This window comes from Stigmatopora argus, chromosome 9 (assembly GCF_051989625.1).
Source record: "Stigmatopora argus isolate UIUO_Sarg chromosome 9, RoL_Sarg_1.0, whole genome shotgun sequence".
NCBI lineage: Eukaryota > Metazoa > Chordata > Actinopteri > Syngnathiformes > Syngnathidae > Stigmatopora > Stigmatopora argus.
In genome coordinates this window covers 13,606,838-13,626,283 of record NC_135395.1, presented here as the reverse complement: position 1 = coordinate 13,626,283, position 19,446 = coordinate 13,606,838, and the positions used below count along the sequence as shown (strand labels likewise).

The window sequence follows — 19,446 nt, the reverse complement described above, 5'->3', positions numbered from 1 at the left end:
ACATGCAAAACTCCACACAGTGAGGGTTGACCTGGGATCAAACCCACGACTCCAGAACTGTGAGACCGACACGTTAACCAATGGGCCGCCAACAAACAAATATTTAGGGGCGACCCGGTGGCGTGAGTGGTTAGCGCAACAGCCTCACAGTGGGGGACCTGGGTTCAAATCCAGGTTGGTCCACCTGTGTTGAGTTTGCATATTCTCCCCGGGCCTGCGTGGGTTTCCTCCAGGTACTCCGGTTTCCTCCCACATTCGGCAAATTCCAAAGACATGCATGGTAGGCTGATTGGACACTAAATTGCCCCTAGGTATGAGTACCGGTGTTTGTAAGGTTTTTTGGGGGTTTGTAAGGGGAATCATAATCATTTATAAGGGCAGTTATCGGCAGAGGTTGACAGGTATGATGTAGTGAATGGTTGTCCGTCTCCTTGTGCCCTGTGATTGGCTGGCCACAAATTCAGGTTGTCCCCTGCCTCTGGCCTGGAGTCACCTGGGATAGGCTCCAGCACACCCCGCGACCCTAGTGAGGATAAAGCGGTTCAGAAAGAGATGAGACTTTATATTTCCCCCTTTTTTAAACTAAAATCTACATAAATAATCCAAAAAAACATACAAAAAAACATCTACTGTATTTTAAAACGAAAAATAAAGAAGTTGTAGTGTTTTTCTGTTTTTGAATTAAAAAATGAATCAATAGACGTAAATTTAAAAAATGCATGAGAATATTTGTAATGAGGAGGCTGAAAAGAGGATACAGACAATTGGTAAGTCAGATAAGTCACCTATGAAGTATTAGATATATAATTACCTATGAAAATAGTTGGTAATTCATTTGATCATGAATAAGGTGACGATTAATTATGGCAGTCCTAGTTGGCAGACATAACCTAGGATGCTCTTGTCGCAATTTACTGACAAACTCACTTACTGTCATTTATAGGCTTACTTCAAAGCTTTTTTTGTATCAAAACAAGGCAGTCACATAATTGGCAGTCATGATGCTCCCCCATGGGAAACCATAACTTCAATGTATACTGTGTTATGTAAGAAAGGGCAGGACATGAACTTGCGGCGGTAACCTTGTTGGCAGCGTTTTGCAGGCTTGCCGCAATTCCTCTTCGGATGCGGGTCGAGATGAAGCTTGAGAAAAGCCATCATCCTCTGAGCTGTGTGAGTGGTTCAGAGGGATGTAGTCTTTCCCATCCTGGGGGGGTAAAAAAAGATCAGCAACAGGCCGAAAAGCACTTTCGCTCAAATGATTATCTCACAGGCAGACTGTTGTCCTGCAGCAGGTCTCCCAGGATTTGCACCAGGGCGGGGAAAGGGGGCCTCTCTTTCGGTTCCCCGTGCCAACACGCCAACATGATACCGTATCTACCAGTAGAGGGCAGCTAAGTCATACAAGGCATACTTAGAATTCAAAAAAATATAAGTGAAAACCACGCTTTGGGAAGATGATCACTTAGAGAGAAATTGATATGATTTCCATGGACAAGCAAGTCTTTACAATGTGAATTTACAATGGAATGCTTGGGTAGATAGTGGAAAAAATGTGCTGCATCACAATTAGAGATTTGCTACAATGCTGATGGAGTGCTTTAGAGACACAAGAGGCGAGTGGATATTTAGAAATTGAATCAGTGCAGTGCTACATCACCAAGCACTACAACCACAATGATGATGACAAATGAGCATTAATGCATCATAAGCATTTTGTCATCAGAGATCACTTTTGGATGCTGTTTATAATCTTGTTTATCTTCAAGCCAGTTTGCAGTAGAGTAAAAAAGGAACAGTGTTTGGATGTAAACATTTTTTGCACTTATTTTACTGCTTTAGCTGTTCATAGGGAAAGTGACTGTTTGGTGGTTAGTGTATACATTGTCACCACCAACAACAACAACAAAATATTGTTATATATTTAAAAAATATTGAATAATAGTTACTTTAAAATACTGGCCACTCATACGGGAGTGATATTTATTGATATTGCGGCAAATTTTAGGGGTGAAATGGCCCATTTTTTTCCTGAATTAATCATTTATTTAAAAATTTTTTAATTATAAATATATATCTTTTTTTGTTAAAGGACTGAAAAGTGTTCATTTTAAAGGTAAACAAAGTGACCAGAAATTTTCCCAATCTTGACATGGAGCTTACATTTCAGGTGAGGCTGTTTCTGGCGATCTCATTCTGACGCCATCTTTCAATCGTTTGCAAAAATCCTCATCAATCTGCACTCCGGGATATGGAGATGCACCTGAAAGTAGAACAAAGACGCTTGTTAATGAAAAATTTAGCATGACGATTCCATCTGCATTAGCAAGTCCAACAAAATTCCCAATCGCTCTGTACAGACACAAAAATGACCTTTGAATCTCCTTTTTCTTCCATTTTTTCTAATACAATATGATTTAAGAAAAAACATTTTATACCAAGAGAAAATATTTCCCAGAGGAGAACTCCAAAGGACCACACATCGCTCTGACTGGTGTACACTTTGTCAAAGATGCTTTCCGGGGCCATCCACTTTAAAGGTAGTCGCGCCTATAAAGAGGTCAAAGACAAATATTACAACCAAGCTATTAAAAAAGAAAAAAAAAAGCATAATTCCAACTTCGTACGTTGCCTTTCCGGACATAGTCGGGGTCTTTGTATATGTCTCGGGCCAGGCCGAAGTCACATATCTTCACCACGTTGTTTTCTGACAGCAGAATGTTGCGGGCCGCCAAGTCTCTGTGGATACACTGCCGATACACACAAGACCACACATGCGTCCAAAGGTTACCGGTACACCACGTAGTCTATGTTTTGCATGCTTGCTATGAGCCTTCACATACAGCAAAGTAAACACACATTGTTTTCCCTTGAGTGATCGGCGTAATGTGGAATTTAATCATCTGTTAGTTTTACGTTGTCTGAGTGCACGCTGAAATGTGGGACTGGACTTTGTCTGCCCACCCCTGCAGCTGCTTTGCCTAGCACATTAAAGAGGCACGGCGACCTAAAATCGGGTGGAAAGTTCACCGTCACGCTATTGTTTGATATGTAAAACTCTGTTTAATGTATGCACTGCGAGCAATTAAAATATCGTGCATTTGATATTATAAAAGCCAAACTTTCAGAAGAAATGTCTGGAGGATTTGAAAGTACAACGTGGTGTGTGTTTAAATGAGCGCCCCTCTTTCATAAAGGCAAAATCGATAACAACGAAAACAACCGGAATTCACAAAAGTGTATTGAATTGCCACTCGGGTTGTTACCGAAAATTGACTTCTCAGTAAGTCGTGTCAAATGTCCAACTGTTAAACTTGTGTTATTTTTGGGGGTTGCCAGCCATAAGATTTCTTTGACTGCAACCTAGACTTCAATTTCCTCATTGTATTTAATCATGGTATGAAATTCCCTTTAGCACATCTCCATCTAGTTTATGTATAACACGACCCATAACCACTACTACTATTACTACTACTGTAGCTTCATCTAGTGGATGTATAACACAATCCCCTAACACAGTAGTATATGCCCCCATATATATTTAAGGAATGTATACATTTCCATTTAATTAAACGTAGAGCGTTTAAAGAAATTATATTTGGCGCCAACTAGTGGTTTGGGCTTTAAAGAAGTAATCTGCATGTATTTGTTTACTTTTTGTCCTTTTATGAGGATCAAAAAGTGTATTATATACATAGAATTTTTGAAATTCAGCAATTACAGTGGCCCACCCTTCTGTCAAAAACCCAACCGTTGATCAGAGAATTTTCCCCTGGCGTAGAAATCTACCACATCCGTCTTCAAACAGAAACCCTCAGGTTTAAAAGAATACTCATTTGTGTATGTATGCCTTCTGCAGTGCTGTTTTTTTCGCATCGTAACGATGTGGGCCACACTCTCGTTCTTCCGAATGCAACCTCGAGAGACAAATCACCACTGCTCACAGACTAATTGCTTCAGTGTTGATAATGAACCTTTCTAGATGCCAGGAACTCCATCCCACGGGCCACTTGGAAACTATAGCAAATTAGATCTTCTATCGTCAAAGGCGTTTTCCACAAATCCTCCACTGATGGGGAGAGAAACACGATGAAAGCAAAGCGTTAGTCCCGGCTTTACACAATCCATTTTTTGTTGTATTGCCAAAAGGACTCACGTTTTTCCAGTACCGGTTTCTGATTTGTGGCGTCGGACGATGGTGTCTGGAAGCCAACCAGGGGGGAGGAGGACGGCGACGGAGGTTGCTTGCGAGCTCTCTGGTCCGTTTGACCGGCTTCGATCATCCGTCTTACTTGGCTCTGGGTTTTGGGAGAGCGATCCTAAAAGGGGAATTGAGCGAAAGCTTCATTTCATCTGCCATTTCATCTATGCATCAGTGCATCTTCATAATTGACGGATGGACAATGATACCCTATAGGGGAGGAAAAATTCTCTCTTTGCCCGCAGGAAGTTGGACAGATTCCCATACTTGCAGTATTCCACGATAACCATCAGTGGACCTGTTCAGACAAGTATAATGAAAAATGAGGGAGACAGTTTCTGTCTTTCATAAATGCATAGCCAATATTATTTCTGCGATTCAGAGAAAATGTACCTAATTCCTAATTTCACATCTAAAAAAAGAACATTTCCTATTAAGTCATGCTAATTCATCATTATAAAAACATAACTCAAATTCTCAAGTTCTTCCAACTGCATAAATTATTATTATTATTATTTTAACATTTATATAGAACAGAATTTCAAAGCTGTGGCCCAGGGGCCAATGGTGGCCCACAGGGTAAAATTTTATGGCTACATTTGATATCCAATGTGCAATGGGCTATTGCACATGGAAAAAAAAGTATCAATAATTTTGAATAAAATAATCACATTCATTTAAGATGAATTAAAAAATAGACAATTTAAATAGTATTAGGCAAAAAATTATAACCAAATAAATGGAAAAAATTAAAGTAGTAAAAAAAATCTAAATAAGTCCAAATATTGAAACTAAAAGAAGAACAATAAAGACTAATTAAAACAAGTATGGCCTGTTTTTAATTTTTTCCTCTGGGAATTTTATTTTGTTTTGTTCTATAAATCTCTTCTAATCTCATCTAATCCATTTTCATCTTCTTCCTGCCCTCACAGTTGAAATGGATGGAATGCCTGTGGCTGTCAATTGTTGTTTTTAATAACATTTAAGCCTGACTCATTAGGGCTTCAAAAAGGGCGTTTTGCTCAGTTGTTCAATGAATAGTGTCACAATGATTATATTTACTTGAAGTCCAGTTTACATAAAATGTTGAGTTCAAACTATGTCCACTTAACAAATAATTCTAAATGAAGTGTGTGACTAGGAGCTTTTAAAAAAAATAAAAAAGTGAAATAACTTGACCTGAAATACCAAGTTCAGTCAACTTTTCTTTTTACAGTGAAAAAAAACGATTCTGTGCTCTGATCTTGTGATTATGTAATATCCTTGACACACTTGTTTGTGCTTGAAGCGTAAATGGCACCGGGGACATATAGCACCCAGAAAGGAAAAAACAAAAGAAAGGAAGTTTTGCCATGAGCTTACCAAGGGACAGCTCACAATCCCCGCAAGGAAAAAAAAACATCTGTTCCATCAAAGAGAATAGCAGAAAACTCATTTGGTGTAATCACGCCATTAACACTGACCATTCTGTTTGGTGCAGGCTCCTAACAGGTTCACTACATTCAGATGGTTGCCAATGTGAATGAGGATCTTGAGCTCAGACATTAAAGCTTTGTGCTCGCTGGCCGTGGCTCCGTCTGCAATCACAGCGTGAAAGGTAAACACATCCCACTTTGCATGACTACGATACACTAGAGTTGCACTATATAATTTCAATCTTTTATTACACTGAGTACTTGGTATAATAGGCGATAATACTAGAAAAAGTGAAAATAGAAAAGATTTGCTCATGATCTTAAGGTAGCTTTTGAGTTTTCAACAGTATTCTTTTGAAATGCTGCAGGGTCGCTACAAACACAACTGTGATTTCTTTATATAAAAGGGATCCTTTTATGAAGCAAAATAAAGTTTTCGTTTCAAAAAAAGGAGAAAAATAACAAGCTATTTCGCATATCAGGGCAATTGCATCACATAAATGGTTCAGACCATATATCGCACAAGCTTAGTTTGAAGTGCTTTAACAAAAACAAAATCTGAATGTTTACTTAAGTGTTTTTCTATAGACAGCAACAGAAATATAGTTTCTTTTGATTATACTGTAATTTGTTAAATATCAAGCATGAAAATGGGTTTAATATTTCATCTACAAAATAATTCGTCATTATTAATATATGCCACCAGCATTGGGTTAGGGTTGCATTTGAACATGTTTGACTCAATAGAGGCCCCGTTTGTCATGCGCACACTTTTAACAAGCACTCAAGTCACACTGCATTGTGTTCTGTTAAAATGAAGCCCCATTCTAGTGTACTCTTGCTCATCAAATAGAGATGATGCAGATACAATATCCTGTAATCATTTCCCTTATTCATCTAGTATCTCAGCCCTAATTATTCCATAAAAAAAAGAGTCATTCTGGAAGTAATTTCGTTTATGGCTTTTAAATAGAAAAAACAGACTCATAAAATTAAGGAACATAGTTGGAACAGAACCATAAAATCTAACTAAACTTTGATTTGGAGTAAAGTAAACTACTGCTTTTTGTGAAAGTCCTGGTTAAGCAAGATTTTTTAATGCACATTTTATTGGTCTGTAGAAGCTGTTTGTATTGATATTTTTGTTGCATTTTTTTCCATATTTAACATCATTTCCCTAACTGTATAATTTATATGACTTTTACAACTAGTACACAGGAAAGTGCGACTTTGCACATCTATAATTTCACATTAAGTCTCATAATCTCAAGGTCAAATGTCCTTTCTTATTCTCCTGTCTTTCCATCCTTTCCATCCAGGCATATGTTTAACTTTTAAAAACGTACTTTGCCAAAAATCCTTCATGTAATTACTTAAGCACCTTAGCAGGGCTCGACACTCTCTGGTGTCACGATGTGTGTTTTCATGAATAATAAGTACTTTTTGACCACCATGACGGCTGTGAAATTTCACGGACTTCCAACATTTTCCACAGAGGGAAAGCGCCCTCTAACAATATGTAATTGGATCATTACATTCAAATTCCTTCACACCAGCTATGGCTTTAGGGACAATGAAGCAACAACATTAGAAAAGTCCAAAATGTCTTGCCAAGTTCATAAAATAACATTTAGAGCTGGTGTACATAGCAAAAAATAAATAGATAGCTCAATGATTTTTAAAAAGAATATTATCATTAAAAAATAACAACAACAACATTATTTACAATAAGTGTGCCTGTCACAATTATTTGAAAACCTCAAACATATACAGATGGTAAAGTTCTTTGGCTTTTGTAGATGTTTTTTTTTCTTTTTCTTTTTTAAAAAGTGTCTTTATTAGCTCAGTAGTCAGCACGCGCAACTGCCACAATGACATTATATTTGAATGGGGTAAAAATGAGAAATGTGGGGTATTGATGTGACCATTTCTTGGTTTTAGTTCCTTGTTAATTTGACTGGAATATATTTTCAAGCCTTTAACATTTTTTTTCCCACAGTTCTAGCAGCCAGAATTCTCCCGTGATTTTGTTTGTTTTGAAACTATTGTCCAGCCTTCTGCATTTTGCTCAAGCGAAATACATTGACTACTATAACCGAGCGATTAAAGAGGCATAATCTGACCTTTGAGCATCTTGACAGCTACCGTGTCCAGCCGTGAGTTCTTGCCGAGTCCGTAGATCGATGCCTCAATTACTTTCCCGAAAGCACCGTGGCCCAAAACCTTTCCTGTGTCGAGGGATGGCAAACGAACACAGGATTGAGATCTATTAATATTAATGGATGAAATATCGATGCCCTCAACCACTTTGGCAATAGAGAAGTTACAAAATGTAGCAGCAGTTATGGAGATAAGCCAGAGAATGTAAAACCTCAATTGCAGTCATCGGAAAACAAAACAGACGCTCCCCTACTTACGAACATTCGAGTTACGAACAACGGTACATACGAACATGTCTGCAAATTGCGTTTATGTCGAAAAATGTTCGTAAGTTCGATTTTGTATTGCGCGCCTTTTTCCAAGTAGTGCTTCTTTCCGCCGCTAATACCGACGCCAGGCGCTGTGAGAGCCCAGCTCACCTAGCATTCACCTTCCTCTTCCCAGTTCGTTCTCCAGTGCGCAAATAACCTTTTTCATTTGTATCATTAAATATCTCGTGCATCCATTATTGAATATGGTTGGTGAAAAGCGAAAGGCTTCTATTGAGGGAGGTGCAAGGAAAAGGCAAGCCATTTCATTTGAAATGAGTGGCAATAATAACGAAGCTTGATGCGCATCAGAACGTGGTGAGCGTTGCACGTGAATACAACTTGAATCGTTCGACCGTCAGTACCATTTATACACATAAAGATCGAGCAGCAGGACCCAAATATTGAACGTTGCACAAAGTTTGCAAATCAATCGAATGATGCCATACAGTGCTACCGCATCATTTATGATGAAAAAAAGAAAACTGCAATCGTCATTAGATAGCTTCTTTCGGCCAGTTTCTAGTAAATCTCTCTCTCTCTTTAATGTATCGATACAGTACTGTATGTACTCTCTCCATTTTATTAAATGTTTTTTTCAGTACAAATCAGTGTGTGTTACTTATACAAGCCTTAAACATACAAATGCACGTATATAAACCTTCAATATACTTATATAGGCCTTAAACATACATTATAATACAAAATGTAGCACTGAGCAACTTACGAACAAATTCAACTTATGAACAATCGCTCGGAACCTAACTCGTTCGTAAGTAGGGGAGCGTCTGTACGCTCCAAAGGGTTGCAGCCACGGAGCAGATGCTTTTTCCTCAGGGTGTTTTTAGATCGAGTGCAATATCAAACATTGGCGCTTTGTGGCAGTTTCCAATTCAAACGACTCCATTAAGAAATCATGCAAATGGAAAACCATTTGGTTTCATCCATTTATTATAATTTTTTGTTTTCTCATGTGCGTCACCGCCACCTGTTCACGACATCATCGCACCATCTATCTGTGCTCGTCGCTCCTCGTGGGTCACTCACCAAGTCGTAGTCGATCTCGCGGGATTTCCCACTGGGAGGAATCATAGGGCAGGTATTCACACTGTTCTTCCATGGGGACCTCCAAAGGGTCCATGATGATTGACAGATAGCCGGTTTTGATGTCTGCGGGGTTAATCTGAAGGAGAGAGATGATGGATTTGTAGCGAACTGGAAATAAAATGATAAGTAATGCTGGGGTGGCAGAGTATTCCCACTGACGACGCCAACCTACTGTGAAGCAGCTTGGCGGTGATGTCACGCGCAACAGAATGAGCAAAGAGTAAATAAAAAGCAATTTGGGATTTATCATGCCGTTATGTGGATTAATCGCTACGGATGGTGAAATTGGACTCCGAGGAATCATACCAACCGACAATCAAAATGGGGGCTTGAGAGGGCAAAACAGTTGTAAGTTAAAGGTTAAAGGGGTTCCATCACAAGCAGACACAGAATAGTGGCAATCAGAGGCCTCTAACCCGTTTCACGTTGCAGAATATGAGGATGAGCAAGACCCAGAAGAACACAGCAATGACTGCGGTTCCGATGAGTATGACGATCTCCACGTTGGCTTTATCGCTGGAACCTAAGCAGAAAGAAAGGAGAGGCAACTTCAAATGAGAATGCTTTCAACCCAGAGGGAGTCCATGGAAAGGCAACACTGTTTCCCTGTGAATCCCAGATGAAAGAAAGAACACAGTGTTTTATTTTTGTGATATGAAATGGTGGACAAAAACTTACATAAAGAAGTCGTCATCATTATTGGCTACAGACTGTATTTTAAATGCTAGCCTATCAAATGCAAGTATCCTAGATTGGCCACTTATTGGACCGTGCGACTATTGTCAAGTTCTTCAAATTTGTGGATTTTTACAGATCAATGGTGTCATGTTTTTGCAAAACTAAGCCAAAATACAATGTGGACACTTGTGTCTTATAGTCAAATTAAATTATTTTGTGAATAGTGGGTGAAGCTTATAGCCAGCTGTTTTTTTATGGTAAGTGGTAAGTTTTTCCCTGTATTGGGAAACAATCAAATGAAGGAAAATATGGGGTAAGTATTAATAACAACACTGACACCAACAGTTTCTGGTTTAGTTAAAAAAAATGCAGTGTCTGTGTGTAATCATTTTCATCCATGTTGATTTTAAAAAATGAGGCATTGCCATTGCAACGTGGGGTCACAAAATAAATAAATAAACAAATTCATTAATTAGAAAAAACACCACGTATTTGTCTTTATTTCTCTTCTTTTTAAATTTTATTAAATGTGTATATTAAGTTGTATTTATTTCCTTTTTAAATATTTGATTACTCATTGTATTTTTTAATAACTTTTTATTTTTTGCATTACTCATGGCTTTTTTATTTGCATTTAAAAAAATATTTTTTAAATATATTACTATTTAAATAATGGTTTCCTCACCTCAATGGACTCTTTTATATAAAATTACTCATTTCTATATTATTTTTACTTCTCATCACAGCAAACATGCAGGCAACACTGATAATTAAATGTCAGATGAGGCCAACAAAATATTGTCCCGCAGGCTGTAATTGGCCCCTTGGCCACGCGTTTAAAAAAATATGCAAATCATAATTTTTACACAAAACAGCTAAATTAAAAGAAAACCTAACAATTTCTCACATTTAACATACTTGACTGTGCCATCGTTAGGATTCACGAAAAGGTCTAGAAGCGCATATCTTTGGAAATATACCGTTCAGTTCATGAATCACACCATTCTAATAGATGGGAAAGGGAGACTAAATGTGACATTTAATCAATAGAACCCACTGTGTTTAGAAGGTTAGTCGAGCATTATGACGTGTCCGAATGTTTTGCATTCTTCTAGCATTCTTCTGTTCATTCTTTAAGGTGTGGCAATGAAAAAATCTTCAATATGATCCATTACCCATGAAGGCCTCTACTGCAAAACTATTGAATTATTCATCTTGGGCAGACGATTACTCCCGCGGTCAGTGACTTTGATTTTATTGCAGCGGTGTGAACATGCCTCTGGCGATAAAGTGTGAAAGGTGACTGATTACAATTCCAAACTGTGCATATGGTGTGGCAGCGGCAGTGAGGAGGTTTATAATTTGTGGCTAAAACGCACATTTGTGTGACTCACCAATAACCCGGATGGCAGCTGTTGAGTGGACGCATCCTCGCTGGTTGCAGGCAGTGCAGGTGTAAAGGCCGGCATCCTCCTCGCGTACTCGCTGGATGCTGAGAGTACGGTTTGAGTCCTGCAGCTGGATCCCTGGAGGGAGTCGGAACATACCATTACACCCAAAGCACAACAATAATCGTGTTGACTATGGATTAACTCAATTATTTCCACGCTTTCAATCATAATTGATGTCAAATATATCAGGAACCTGTCAGTCAACACTTTAATCTCCAACGGAGGGAAAAGGCTTAGGAATGGAAAGAGCCACAACTTTCAGCTGTGTGTATGCAATAGTGACCAGTTTACACATCTGTGTGAATATTGTTAGTTTGAAACAATGATTTAATCATAAGAATGTGTCACAGGGTGGTGGGAGTGGCTTAAAAAAGCACAGCTGCAAAAAAATCACCACTAGCTTTGTCATGGATGGTTACGACTGGCTAAGAGACACACCAAGAAAAAAGCATGACCGGACGTTTGGTCGCCGGACGTTTGGTCGCCGGACTTTTGGTCGCCGGACGTTTGGTCGCCCGGACCCAAACAACCGGCGACCAAACGTCCGGCGACCAAACGTCCGGCGACCAAACGTCCGGCGAGCAAAAGTCCGGCGACCAAAAGTCCAGCGACCAAAAGTCCGGCAACAAAACAAGGTAAAACAACACGGTCTACGCATCAATAAAAGCCAACAATGGCCATGACCAGTTTCACTGAGCGGACGTGTGAGTGTATGAGTTTGTATCTACATGAGTTGTCCCCTTAAAAAGGGACGTCAGTCAGGGTCTTAAACAAGTTCTCAAACAAAACACAATAAAAGTATGGTAAATTTGGAGCTTTTCTTTAGCCTAATAATTAATAGGGCATTAAGTATGACTAAATAATAATTCGCAGTTTGTATTTAGGGAATTTGAGCAACAATTTTAAATGGTAATTATCAATAACCTTCCGGGAGACCAAACGGCCGAGTACCAGAAAAAAGAGCTAGAGGAAAGGTTTCTCATGGTTTTTAAGAAGCTAAAGGAAGTTCAGTTTTGAGTGTTTCAAATTGATAATGTGATGTATGATGATTGTCTGGACTGACTAGAGGTGTTTTTTTGTTTCCCTTTTAAGTTCAATGCCTTTCATTGATGTTGTACTTGGTACAAAGAGATTAAAAGCACAAAGTCGGTGTCTGTGAAATTGTGCAGACACGTTCTCGCACCTGACATTTGATGGAGTGGCTGGTTGTCCTTGAACCACGAGAGGTGGGGCAGGGGTCTTCCCTCCACATCGCATTCCATGTGAAGCGATTCCGTAACGTTCACAGTCTGGTTGGTGAGACTGCGCTTGTAACGAGGCGCCTCCAAGCCTGAGAAAATACACAAACAGGAACACAAAATGTATAATTGCCTTTGTGGGATGCCATGTGTGGAATGCAGTGAGTGTTCCCAGTGTCATTTTGGATTTTTTTTTTTATGGAGAGTTCCAATTTTCTACTACTCAATGAAAATGTTGATTAATTGCTGTTTTGTCCTCTGGAAAAAGCAATTATGGTTTTATTTTAATGGCAACATGTGGTAAATTGACATTGTCACATTTTTCTTTAACGAGATGGTTCTTGGATAAACAAAAATAAGAAATCACTTCAGAGACACAGTGCCAATTAGTTGCCGCTTTTACTTTGACTGGTAGTAGAGTAAAAACTATTTTGTATATTTCCTTCACGTGGCACTGATACAGGATTGGTCGATACCACGCAGCTTTTTTTGCAATCAGTAAGGGGCTCCAAAATATACTAACAGAACAAAACTTTTTTACAGTACCAGTGGCATATTCATTTGCCTTTTTGAGTTGAATTTGTAGCTGTTTTGTTTAAGTTGAAGAATATAACTAATGGCAATCCTTTATGTAATGAATGAGTATATGCTAAAAGCAAGGCCCTATTGGTATGATCCACTTTAAGTGCTATAGCGCAGTTGTGTGCCAGATTACAAAACCCTTTCGGGAGCTCGTCAATTATTTGCAGGGGATTCACTGTACTCAGCGTTCACACAGGACAGAAGAGGGAGAAGGTGAAGAAAATGCCATTACAGTGCACATCTATCAGGCACCAAAAAAAGGCAAAAATATGCACAAATGGGAACACAGTGTGCTGTTTAACCCCGCAGCACCGCAGCTAGACTATCATTGGCGTTGATGCTATTTTCTTCACGATGTGAAATCAGACTTTTGTGGGCTGTATTCTCCCTGTGCCTTTGGAAGCCATTCTCACCTTTTCAGGCAAAAGTTCATGATTAACTAGCTGTTTCTGGTTGAATATAAGACGCACGGGTTTGTTCCTGCTGACTTGATTCTTTGTCTCCCTCACCTTTAACGGAGATATATCTGAACAGACAATGTTTCTCGCCTCTCCGTCTGCTCTGAGCCATGCATGCATAGCGACCCGCGTCCTCCAGCTGTATGGCGGGTAAAGTGAAATCCAGGACCCAGCTGTTGGACGCTTCTTGAAAGATGAGCTGCCCATCAAGAAGGTCAGAATAGAGATGCACGCTTCTGCAGTCCGGCTCCTGAGACTTGTCCCGCAGGGCAATGGGGTCAAGACGGTACCACTGCAGCTGATCGTAAGTGTAATTGTCGGCACTGCAGGATAAAGACACATTCTCTTGCTCCAGTGGATTCTCTGACGGGTGTACATCCACGCTGAATGCTTCAGGGATGGCTGTGGATATTCAAAGAGAACATTTTAAAGGGGACATTTTAGGAAAGATTATCGTCAAGTAATTATGTGGTTGCGCTGAAGTCAACTTTTTAGGTTACTTGTGCAACTTTTTATTCCTCTCAAGAACAAAAAAAACTGTGATCATAATAACTATCATGTCAAAATGTGGTAACTGCCATGTAAAAACGGGATGCATATCGCTTTGAAATTTTCTGGTTGACGCGGTTCATTTCAACAATTTTATTAAGTTCTATTTCATGCTTGGGTTGAAACATGCCGAATTTGTATAGTTATTGATCGCGGTGGATGATGTAAAAATGAGTATGCGTACTCTGAGTTCGGATTTAAAATGTATGGGATTGCAAAGCTATTCGTGCAAGACTATCTGGCTCTGCTCCATGTTTTTACCTCTTTGTATACATTACATTTTCATGCAAGTTAACTAGGTTTGTTTTACGACTTGTTATCTTGTGATGTTTTTACATGATACTTATAGAAACTTTTGAAAAGTGACTCAAACACCATTGTTGCATTGCAACACATTTTAATGCACTTAGAGCAGGAAAGATGCTTTTTGTAACTGTTATTTGTGTATATATTTGTATATATATATATGTATATATATATATATGTATATATATCTATAGATATCTATATATACGTATATATGTATATACGTATATATATATATATGTATATATGTATATACGTATATATATATATATATATATATATATATATATATATATATATATATATATATATTCCAGCAACACGCTTATTTATTTATGTCTAAAATGTCTTTTCCTGTATTCTCATCCTCTTGCTACTGTGACAATGAAATTTCCCGAATACGGGATGCATAAAGTTATCTAATCTAATCTAATTTCACAGTCTTCATGTTTTCTTATGCATCACCTCATGCTTTCCCCAGTCAACACCATCAAGAGTCTAAACATTTTTCAGTCTTCGGGAATATAGTAATGGGGTCAAAAGATGTAACCGCTTGGATGACAGCAGGAGAAGTTAGTTGAAACAGAAGTTGCAAAGAAAAAAAATTAATAGCAGAGACACCTTATTAAAATGATAGAGTAGAACGTGTAAAAGACTGGCAGTAAACAAATAATCGTTGCTCGCTGATTTCATTCCTATTTCCTGTTTCAATTGTTTATAATTTAATTCGAGTTTTATGTATCATTTTATTTGTTTTTATTTTATTTTCTGCCACAAGCGCCTTCTCATTGCTCAACAAAATGGCATAAATAGGATCATCAAACACAATAACTCCCACACAAGGCTTTTCATTCACAGGGAATGAGGTTTTGCAATAGTTCTTTGGGTTTAGATTATATAATCTTGTAGAATTTAGTTTTAAATGCTGTGTTCCAAGAGCACAAATAAACATGTGATACTCACTGGTTACATAGAAGTAAATGAGCCGCTCATCTTTGCCGACTTTATTTTCCGCGGAGCACTTGTACAGGAGAGACACGCTCGCATTGCGAATGTGTAGCCGGCTCACAGTCTGCAAAATGGGGGAGATCAAGTTGGCTGTCATGTACTTCTCTGTGAGCAGACAAGGACTAGTTCATTCTGTGTTGACAGCTCAACACAAAGCAACCTGCACTCGGAGATTGATGAACAAAGCTTGACTGTGTGTGTGTGCATGTGGTTGCTTATACAGCACAATGTCAGTTTTGTTTTGTTTTCCTCCTGTGATTTCCTCTTCTGTGCGAACGCACACGTGTGTTTACATGGAACTGTTGCAGAGGAAGGCTCTGCTAAATAATTCTACTGTGGAAATGGCTCTTGATTGACAAATTTGGCTATGGAGCTCAGAAATTTAGGACGCTTACACACAAACATCCCAGTTCGCAGAAGACATTACTTATGGAAATCTGGTGTTTCACGTTAAGAAGCTATTTTGGAGTGAAAAAAGTACGAGAAGACATAATCAGACAGCCTTGTTTCACCTTTTGTCGTCCATCTACGAGCTCAACGGATGGTTTGATGGCCTCCAATTCATTCACTGCACCTTCCAAGGAAATGTCCTGCCAATCCTGACAGTGTGGAATCGTGTGAGTATTGCCCTTCCTGTCTGGTCGGACCCTGGAGAGAAAGACAATCATCATCTTTTTGCATCATTGACATTCTGAGCAGAACGTGGACAGTGGGGGTGAATGAGAACCACATCAGACAGGACATTCAGATGTGGTACGAGATTTCCAACGTGCTGATTTGCTTCCTATCTGAATATCAATGTTAATTTCCACTGCATCACCAAGGAAAAAGATAGCAGAGCATATTAAAAATGACGTGGTATAGTTACTACATCCAATGAATTCTATTAAATTCATCCACTGGAGGAAATGACCAGGTGTGTTGGACTTTTAATTCATTGTATTTGTATATTTATGGGAATAAAAACAAAAACATACGTCAACGTCAATGAAATTCTTTCCTAACATGTTAACTTTAAGAGGTAACCCATGAAGTCATACTCAATACGCACACCAGAGAAAACGCAATTATGCAGGCCCTGAGGCTGGTTTAAGGAAAATGAAGCTCAGGTTGAAAATGATGAACGGTGGTTAATATTTAAAAAAAAAAAAAACATAACATAAATATCACCCGGAGTGGAAAAAACATGAAAAAGCCCAACAATTTGGGCAAAATGTGCAAAATATCTAATCGATCATGTCAAGGGATTCAGCGCAGATGGAGAATGGGAGAAAAAGCCTAAGGCGGTAAAATATATGCTTGGTAATAAACGTTTATGCATGTGTGAACAGTTTGGCTGTATGATTTATGGCATCCAAATGTATGCTCACACATAGCCTGCTTTTCCACATTAGCATACGTCTGTTTGGCTGTTATTGTAATAGAACGGAGAGCGATCCAAGAAAGTCACTCCGGTTTTTATCTTAATCGTCTTCTCCTCCTCCACCATTAGTTGTGCACCTATCATAATCCACGCCTCTTCATTTACACTAATCGTTCTTTTCTCATCCAATTCCAGTCATTTTTCTTATGCATCTGATCCAAACTGCCGCCAAATAAACAGTATAAAAGCTGCCTAGGTGAGTCATTTTCTCTCTTACACTTTGTTGTGGGTACTGTTGAGGACACAGGGGCTCCACTTCCTCCACTGCCAGCTAATGGTGGGAGCTGGGAGACCGTAGGCAGTACACGTAAGTGTCTGGACACTGCCACTGGGGTATGGAGTGGACGGTTGTGCCACTTCTTTCTCATTTATCTGCGGGGCGGCTGTGGAGGAGAGGAAAACAAGGTTGTAAGACAGACCTATTTACAACTAGACTGTTATTAGCTCATGTAAGTCAACCACATTTTTCAGCTGTCTGTATTCTACCTGAACTTTTTACTTTTTTAACGTCTAATAAATGTCAGGGACTACAAGCAAAAGGTAACGGAAAAGAAAACTAATTTCTATCTGCCGCTGCATCGCAAGAGTAGAAGAAAAAAAAGCAACTCCACACTAAACCCAATTTCTAGGGAACGAGGCAGTCGTGCTGGTGCAATATATTTTTCATTAGTCCCAATGTAAAATAGCTACCTCCTCCATTCGCGTGAATTTTGTTTATTTTCACAGGCTTGTTTTTTTCGTCATCAAAATAAAGAACTTGTTTTTCCACAGAGATTTCTGTATAACTAAGACAACAGTCAATGTTCCAGGGATACAGTATAGGTCTCCAAAATGATACTTTAGTGCCTTTCAGTAGTAAATGTCTGGTAAGGCTGTATAAAACAGCTGCACAGCATTACATTGCAATGCATTTATCATGAGGAGAGATGTAAACTTCATGAATAATGGCATGGAGCAGAATATTTTTGTTACGCCTCTTAAAGTAAACTTGAAAAGCAGAAAATTGCATGATTAGCTTTAACCTTGTATTCTGTCTGCATCCTCTGTTTCTACAAAGCAACATGGCGGAACCTGTGTCTCACTGGGCATTCCAATAATTGTCATGAAAATTGCTTGGATGCAATTTATTGTGATCCCGCTGGAAAAAAATCGAAACATGCCTACCTATTGAAGGATTTTAAATATTCACAGAATTTTCTTTGATGAAGAAATACAACTAATTCCATTCTTTCGTTCATTTTCTACACCTCTTATGCAGTATTACTGGAAAGCGGGAGTCGGTCCCAGCTACTATAACTACGTCCAGTGCAAATTTGAAAATTAAATACCTACAAAATCACAAGCAAAATTACGTATGAAGGTGGATCTAATAATTGTTTACTTCAAAAATACCTCTACAGTTTGGTTCGTATACACTGCTAAAAATGCTTGGAATTAATTTCAGCATGCACATTGGTTACACATGATAAACATGTCTTAAATTAACAAACTATATTAGTCCATTATTTTGGGGAGTTTAATGGAAATTGAATCCATATACTACAATTAAATGATGTGAAATTAATGAACGGATTAGTTTTGTGGTTTTGAACATCCTGTCATTCCAAATTTGCATTTGTTTACCACTGTTTCATTATCTGTAAATTGTGGAATAATGTTATTGTTTTTAATGAGAACATTTTATTTTTCTAAATAAGAATGACTTGTGTACAATGAAATTAAATGACTTGAAATAGTGATTTCCAAACTTGTTATATCAAGTCTCACCCTCAAACCTGCAAGTACTACTATAATGTCAAACATTAAAATAGTAAAACATCTATATTATATATAGCATATACACATATATTATGCGTTGTATTTTTTGCTGCTCTCTAGTGCCAGTTCAACATCGAAAATAAGATTCTGCTCTCAACTGGTCTACCTGGAATTAAAATAATTTAGAAAAAAAAAGAATGAATAAAATATACGTGAAAAAGCATGTTTAATATTATATGTCAGTGCCACTTTGTGATATCTCCAAGTGCAGTTACCATTGACAACAAGCGTGATGTTAAGTCTCCTCTCCAGGGCAGCGGCACTGTTCTTCAGGACCACTGAGTAGAGGCCGGCATCCCCAGGATTGACATCTTTGATCTCCAAAGCGTGGTTAAGGTGAATCCTCATACGCTTCATCTTGAACTCGGGTCGCTCGTTAATCAGCTTTCTGTCTCTGTACCTTTTTATACACAACACAACAGCTGCTCCAGTGCCTCCCATTGAGATGCACTTGTCCTAATTAAGCAGGTAATTCTCAAGGTAGGGAGGCCTAATTATGCTTTTAGAAACTGCCTGTTAGACTTAATGGACACGGTGGGGAGCTTCAACTTACCATCGTGTCTCAGGCATGGGGAACGCGGACACATTCACATGCAATTTGAATGACTTCTGGCCAGATGTTACTTCCACCACTGGTCCACTCCTGTAGTCCAGGTTTATAAATGGCTTCTCTGGAATAAAAAGGAAGAGATTCTACTTGGCGTGTAGTTTAAAAAGCAGTCAAGAGATACCTTTGTCGGCAGT

The 19,446-nt window shown here is 38.6% G+C and overlaps 1 protein-coding gene across 2 annotated transcripts in view; it reads right to left on the bottom strand.

Moving 5' to 3' along the window:
- The window catches only part of flt4 (fms related receptor tyrosine kinase 4), a 43,199-nt gene that overhangs the window by 1,543 nt on the left and 22,210 nt on the right, over window positions 1–19,446 (bottom strand). For both annotated transcript variants that reach the window (XM_077610215.1, XM_077610216.1), the window contains 20 exons: window positions 19,256–19,373; window positions 18,918–19,102; window positions 17,102–17,267; window positions 15,974–16,109; window positions 15,417–15,525; window positions 13,650–14,000; window positions 12,504–12,650; window positions 11,264–11,395; window positions 9,608–9,714; window positions 9,132–9,267; window positions 7,740–7,844; window positions 5,665–5,778; window positions 4,411–4,499; window positions 4,157–4,319; window positions 3,975–4,069; window positions 2,628–2,750; window positions 2,439–2,550; window positions 2,164–2,263; window positions 1,272–1,377; window positions 1,083–1,207 (listed from right to left, as the gene is read on the bottom strand). In XM_077610215.1, the coding sequence (XP_077466341.1) occupies window positions 1,083–1,207; window positions 1,272–1,377; window positions 2,164–2,263; window positions 2,439–2,550; window positions 2,628–2,750; window positions 3,975–4,069; window positions 4,157–4,319; window positions 4,411–4,499; window positions 5,665–5,778; window positions 7,740–7,844; window positions 9,132–9,267; window positions 9,608–9,714; window positions 11,264–11,395; window positions 12,504–12,650; window positions 13,650–14,000; window positions 15,417–15,525; window positions 15,974–16,109; window positions 17,102–17,267; window positions 18,918–19,102; window positions 19,256–19,373 (2,719 nt within the window). The remainder of the gene's footprint in view (window positions 1–1,082; window positions 1,208–1,271; window positions 1,378–2,163; window positions 2,264–2,438; window positions 2,551–2,627; window positions 2,751–3,974; window positions 4,070–4,156; window positions 4,320–4,410; window positions 4,500–5,664; window positions 5,779–7,739; window positions 7,845–9,131; window positions 9,268–9,607; window positions 9,715–11,263; window positions 11,396–12,503; window positions 12,651–13,649; window positions 14,001–15,416; window positions 15,526–15,973; window positions 16,110–17,101; window positions 17,268–18,917; window positions 19,103–19,255; window positions 19,374–19,446) is intronic.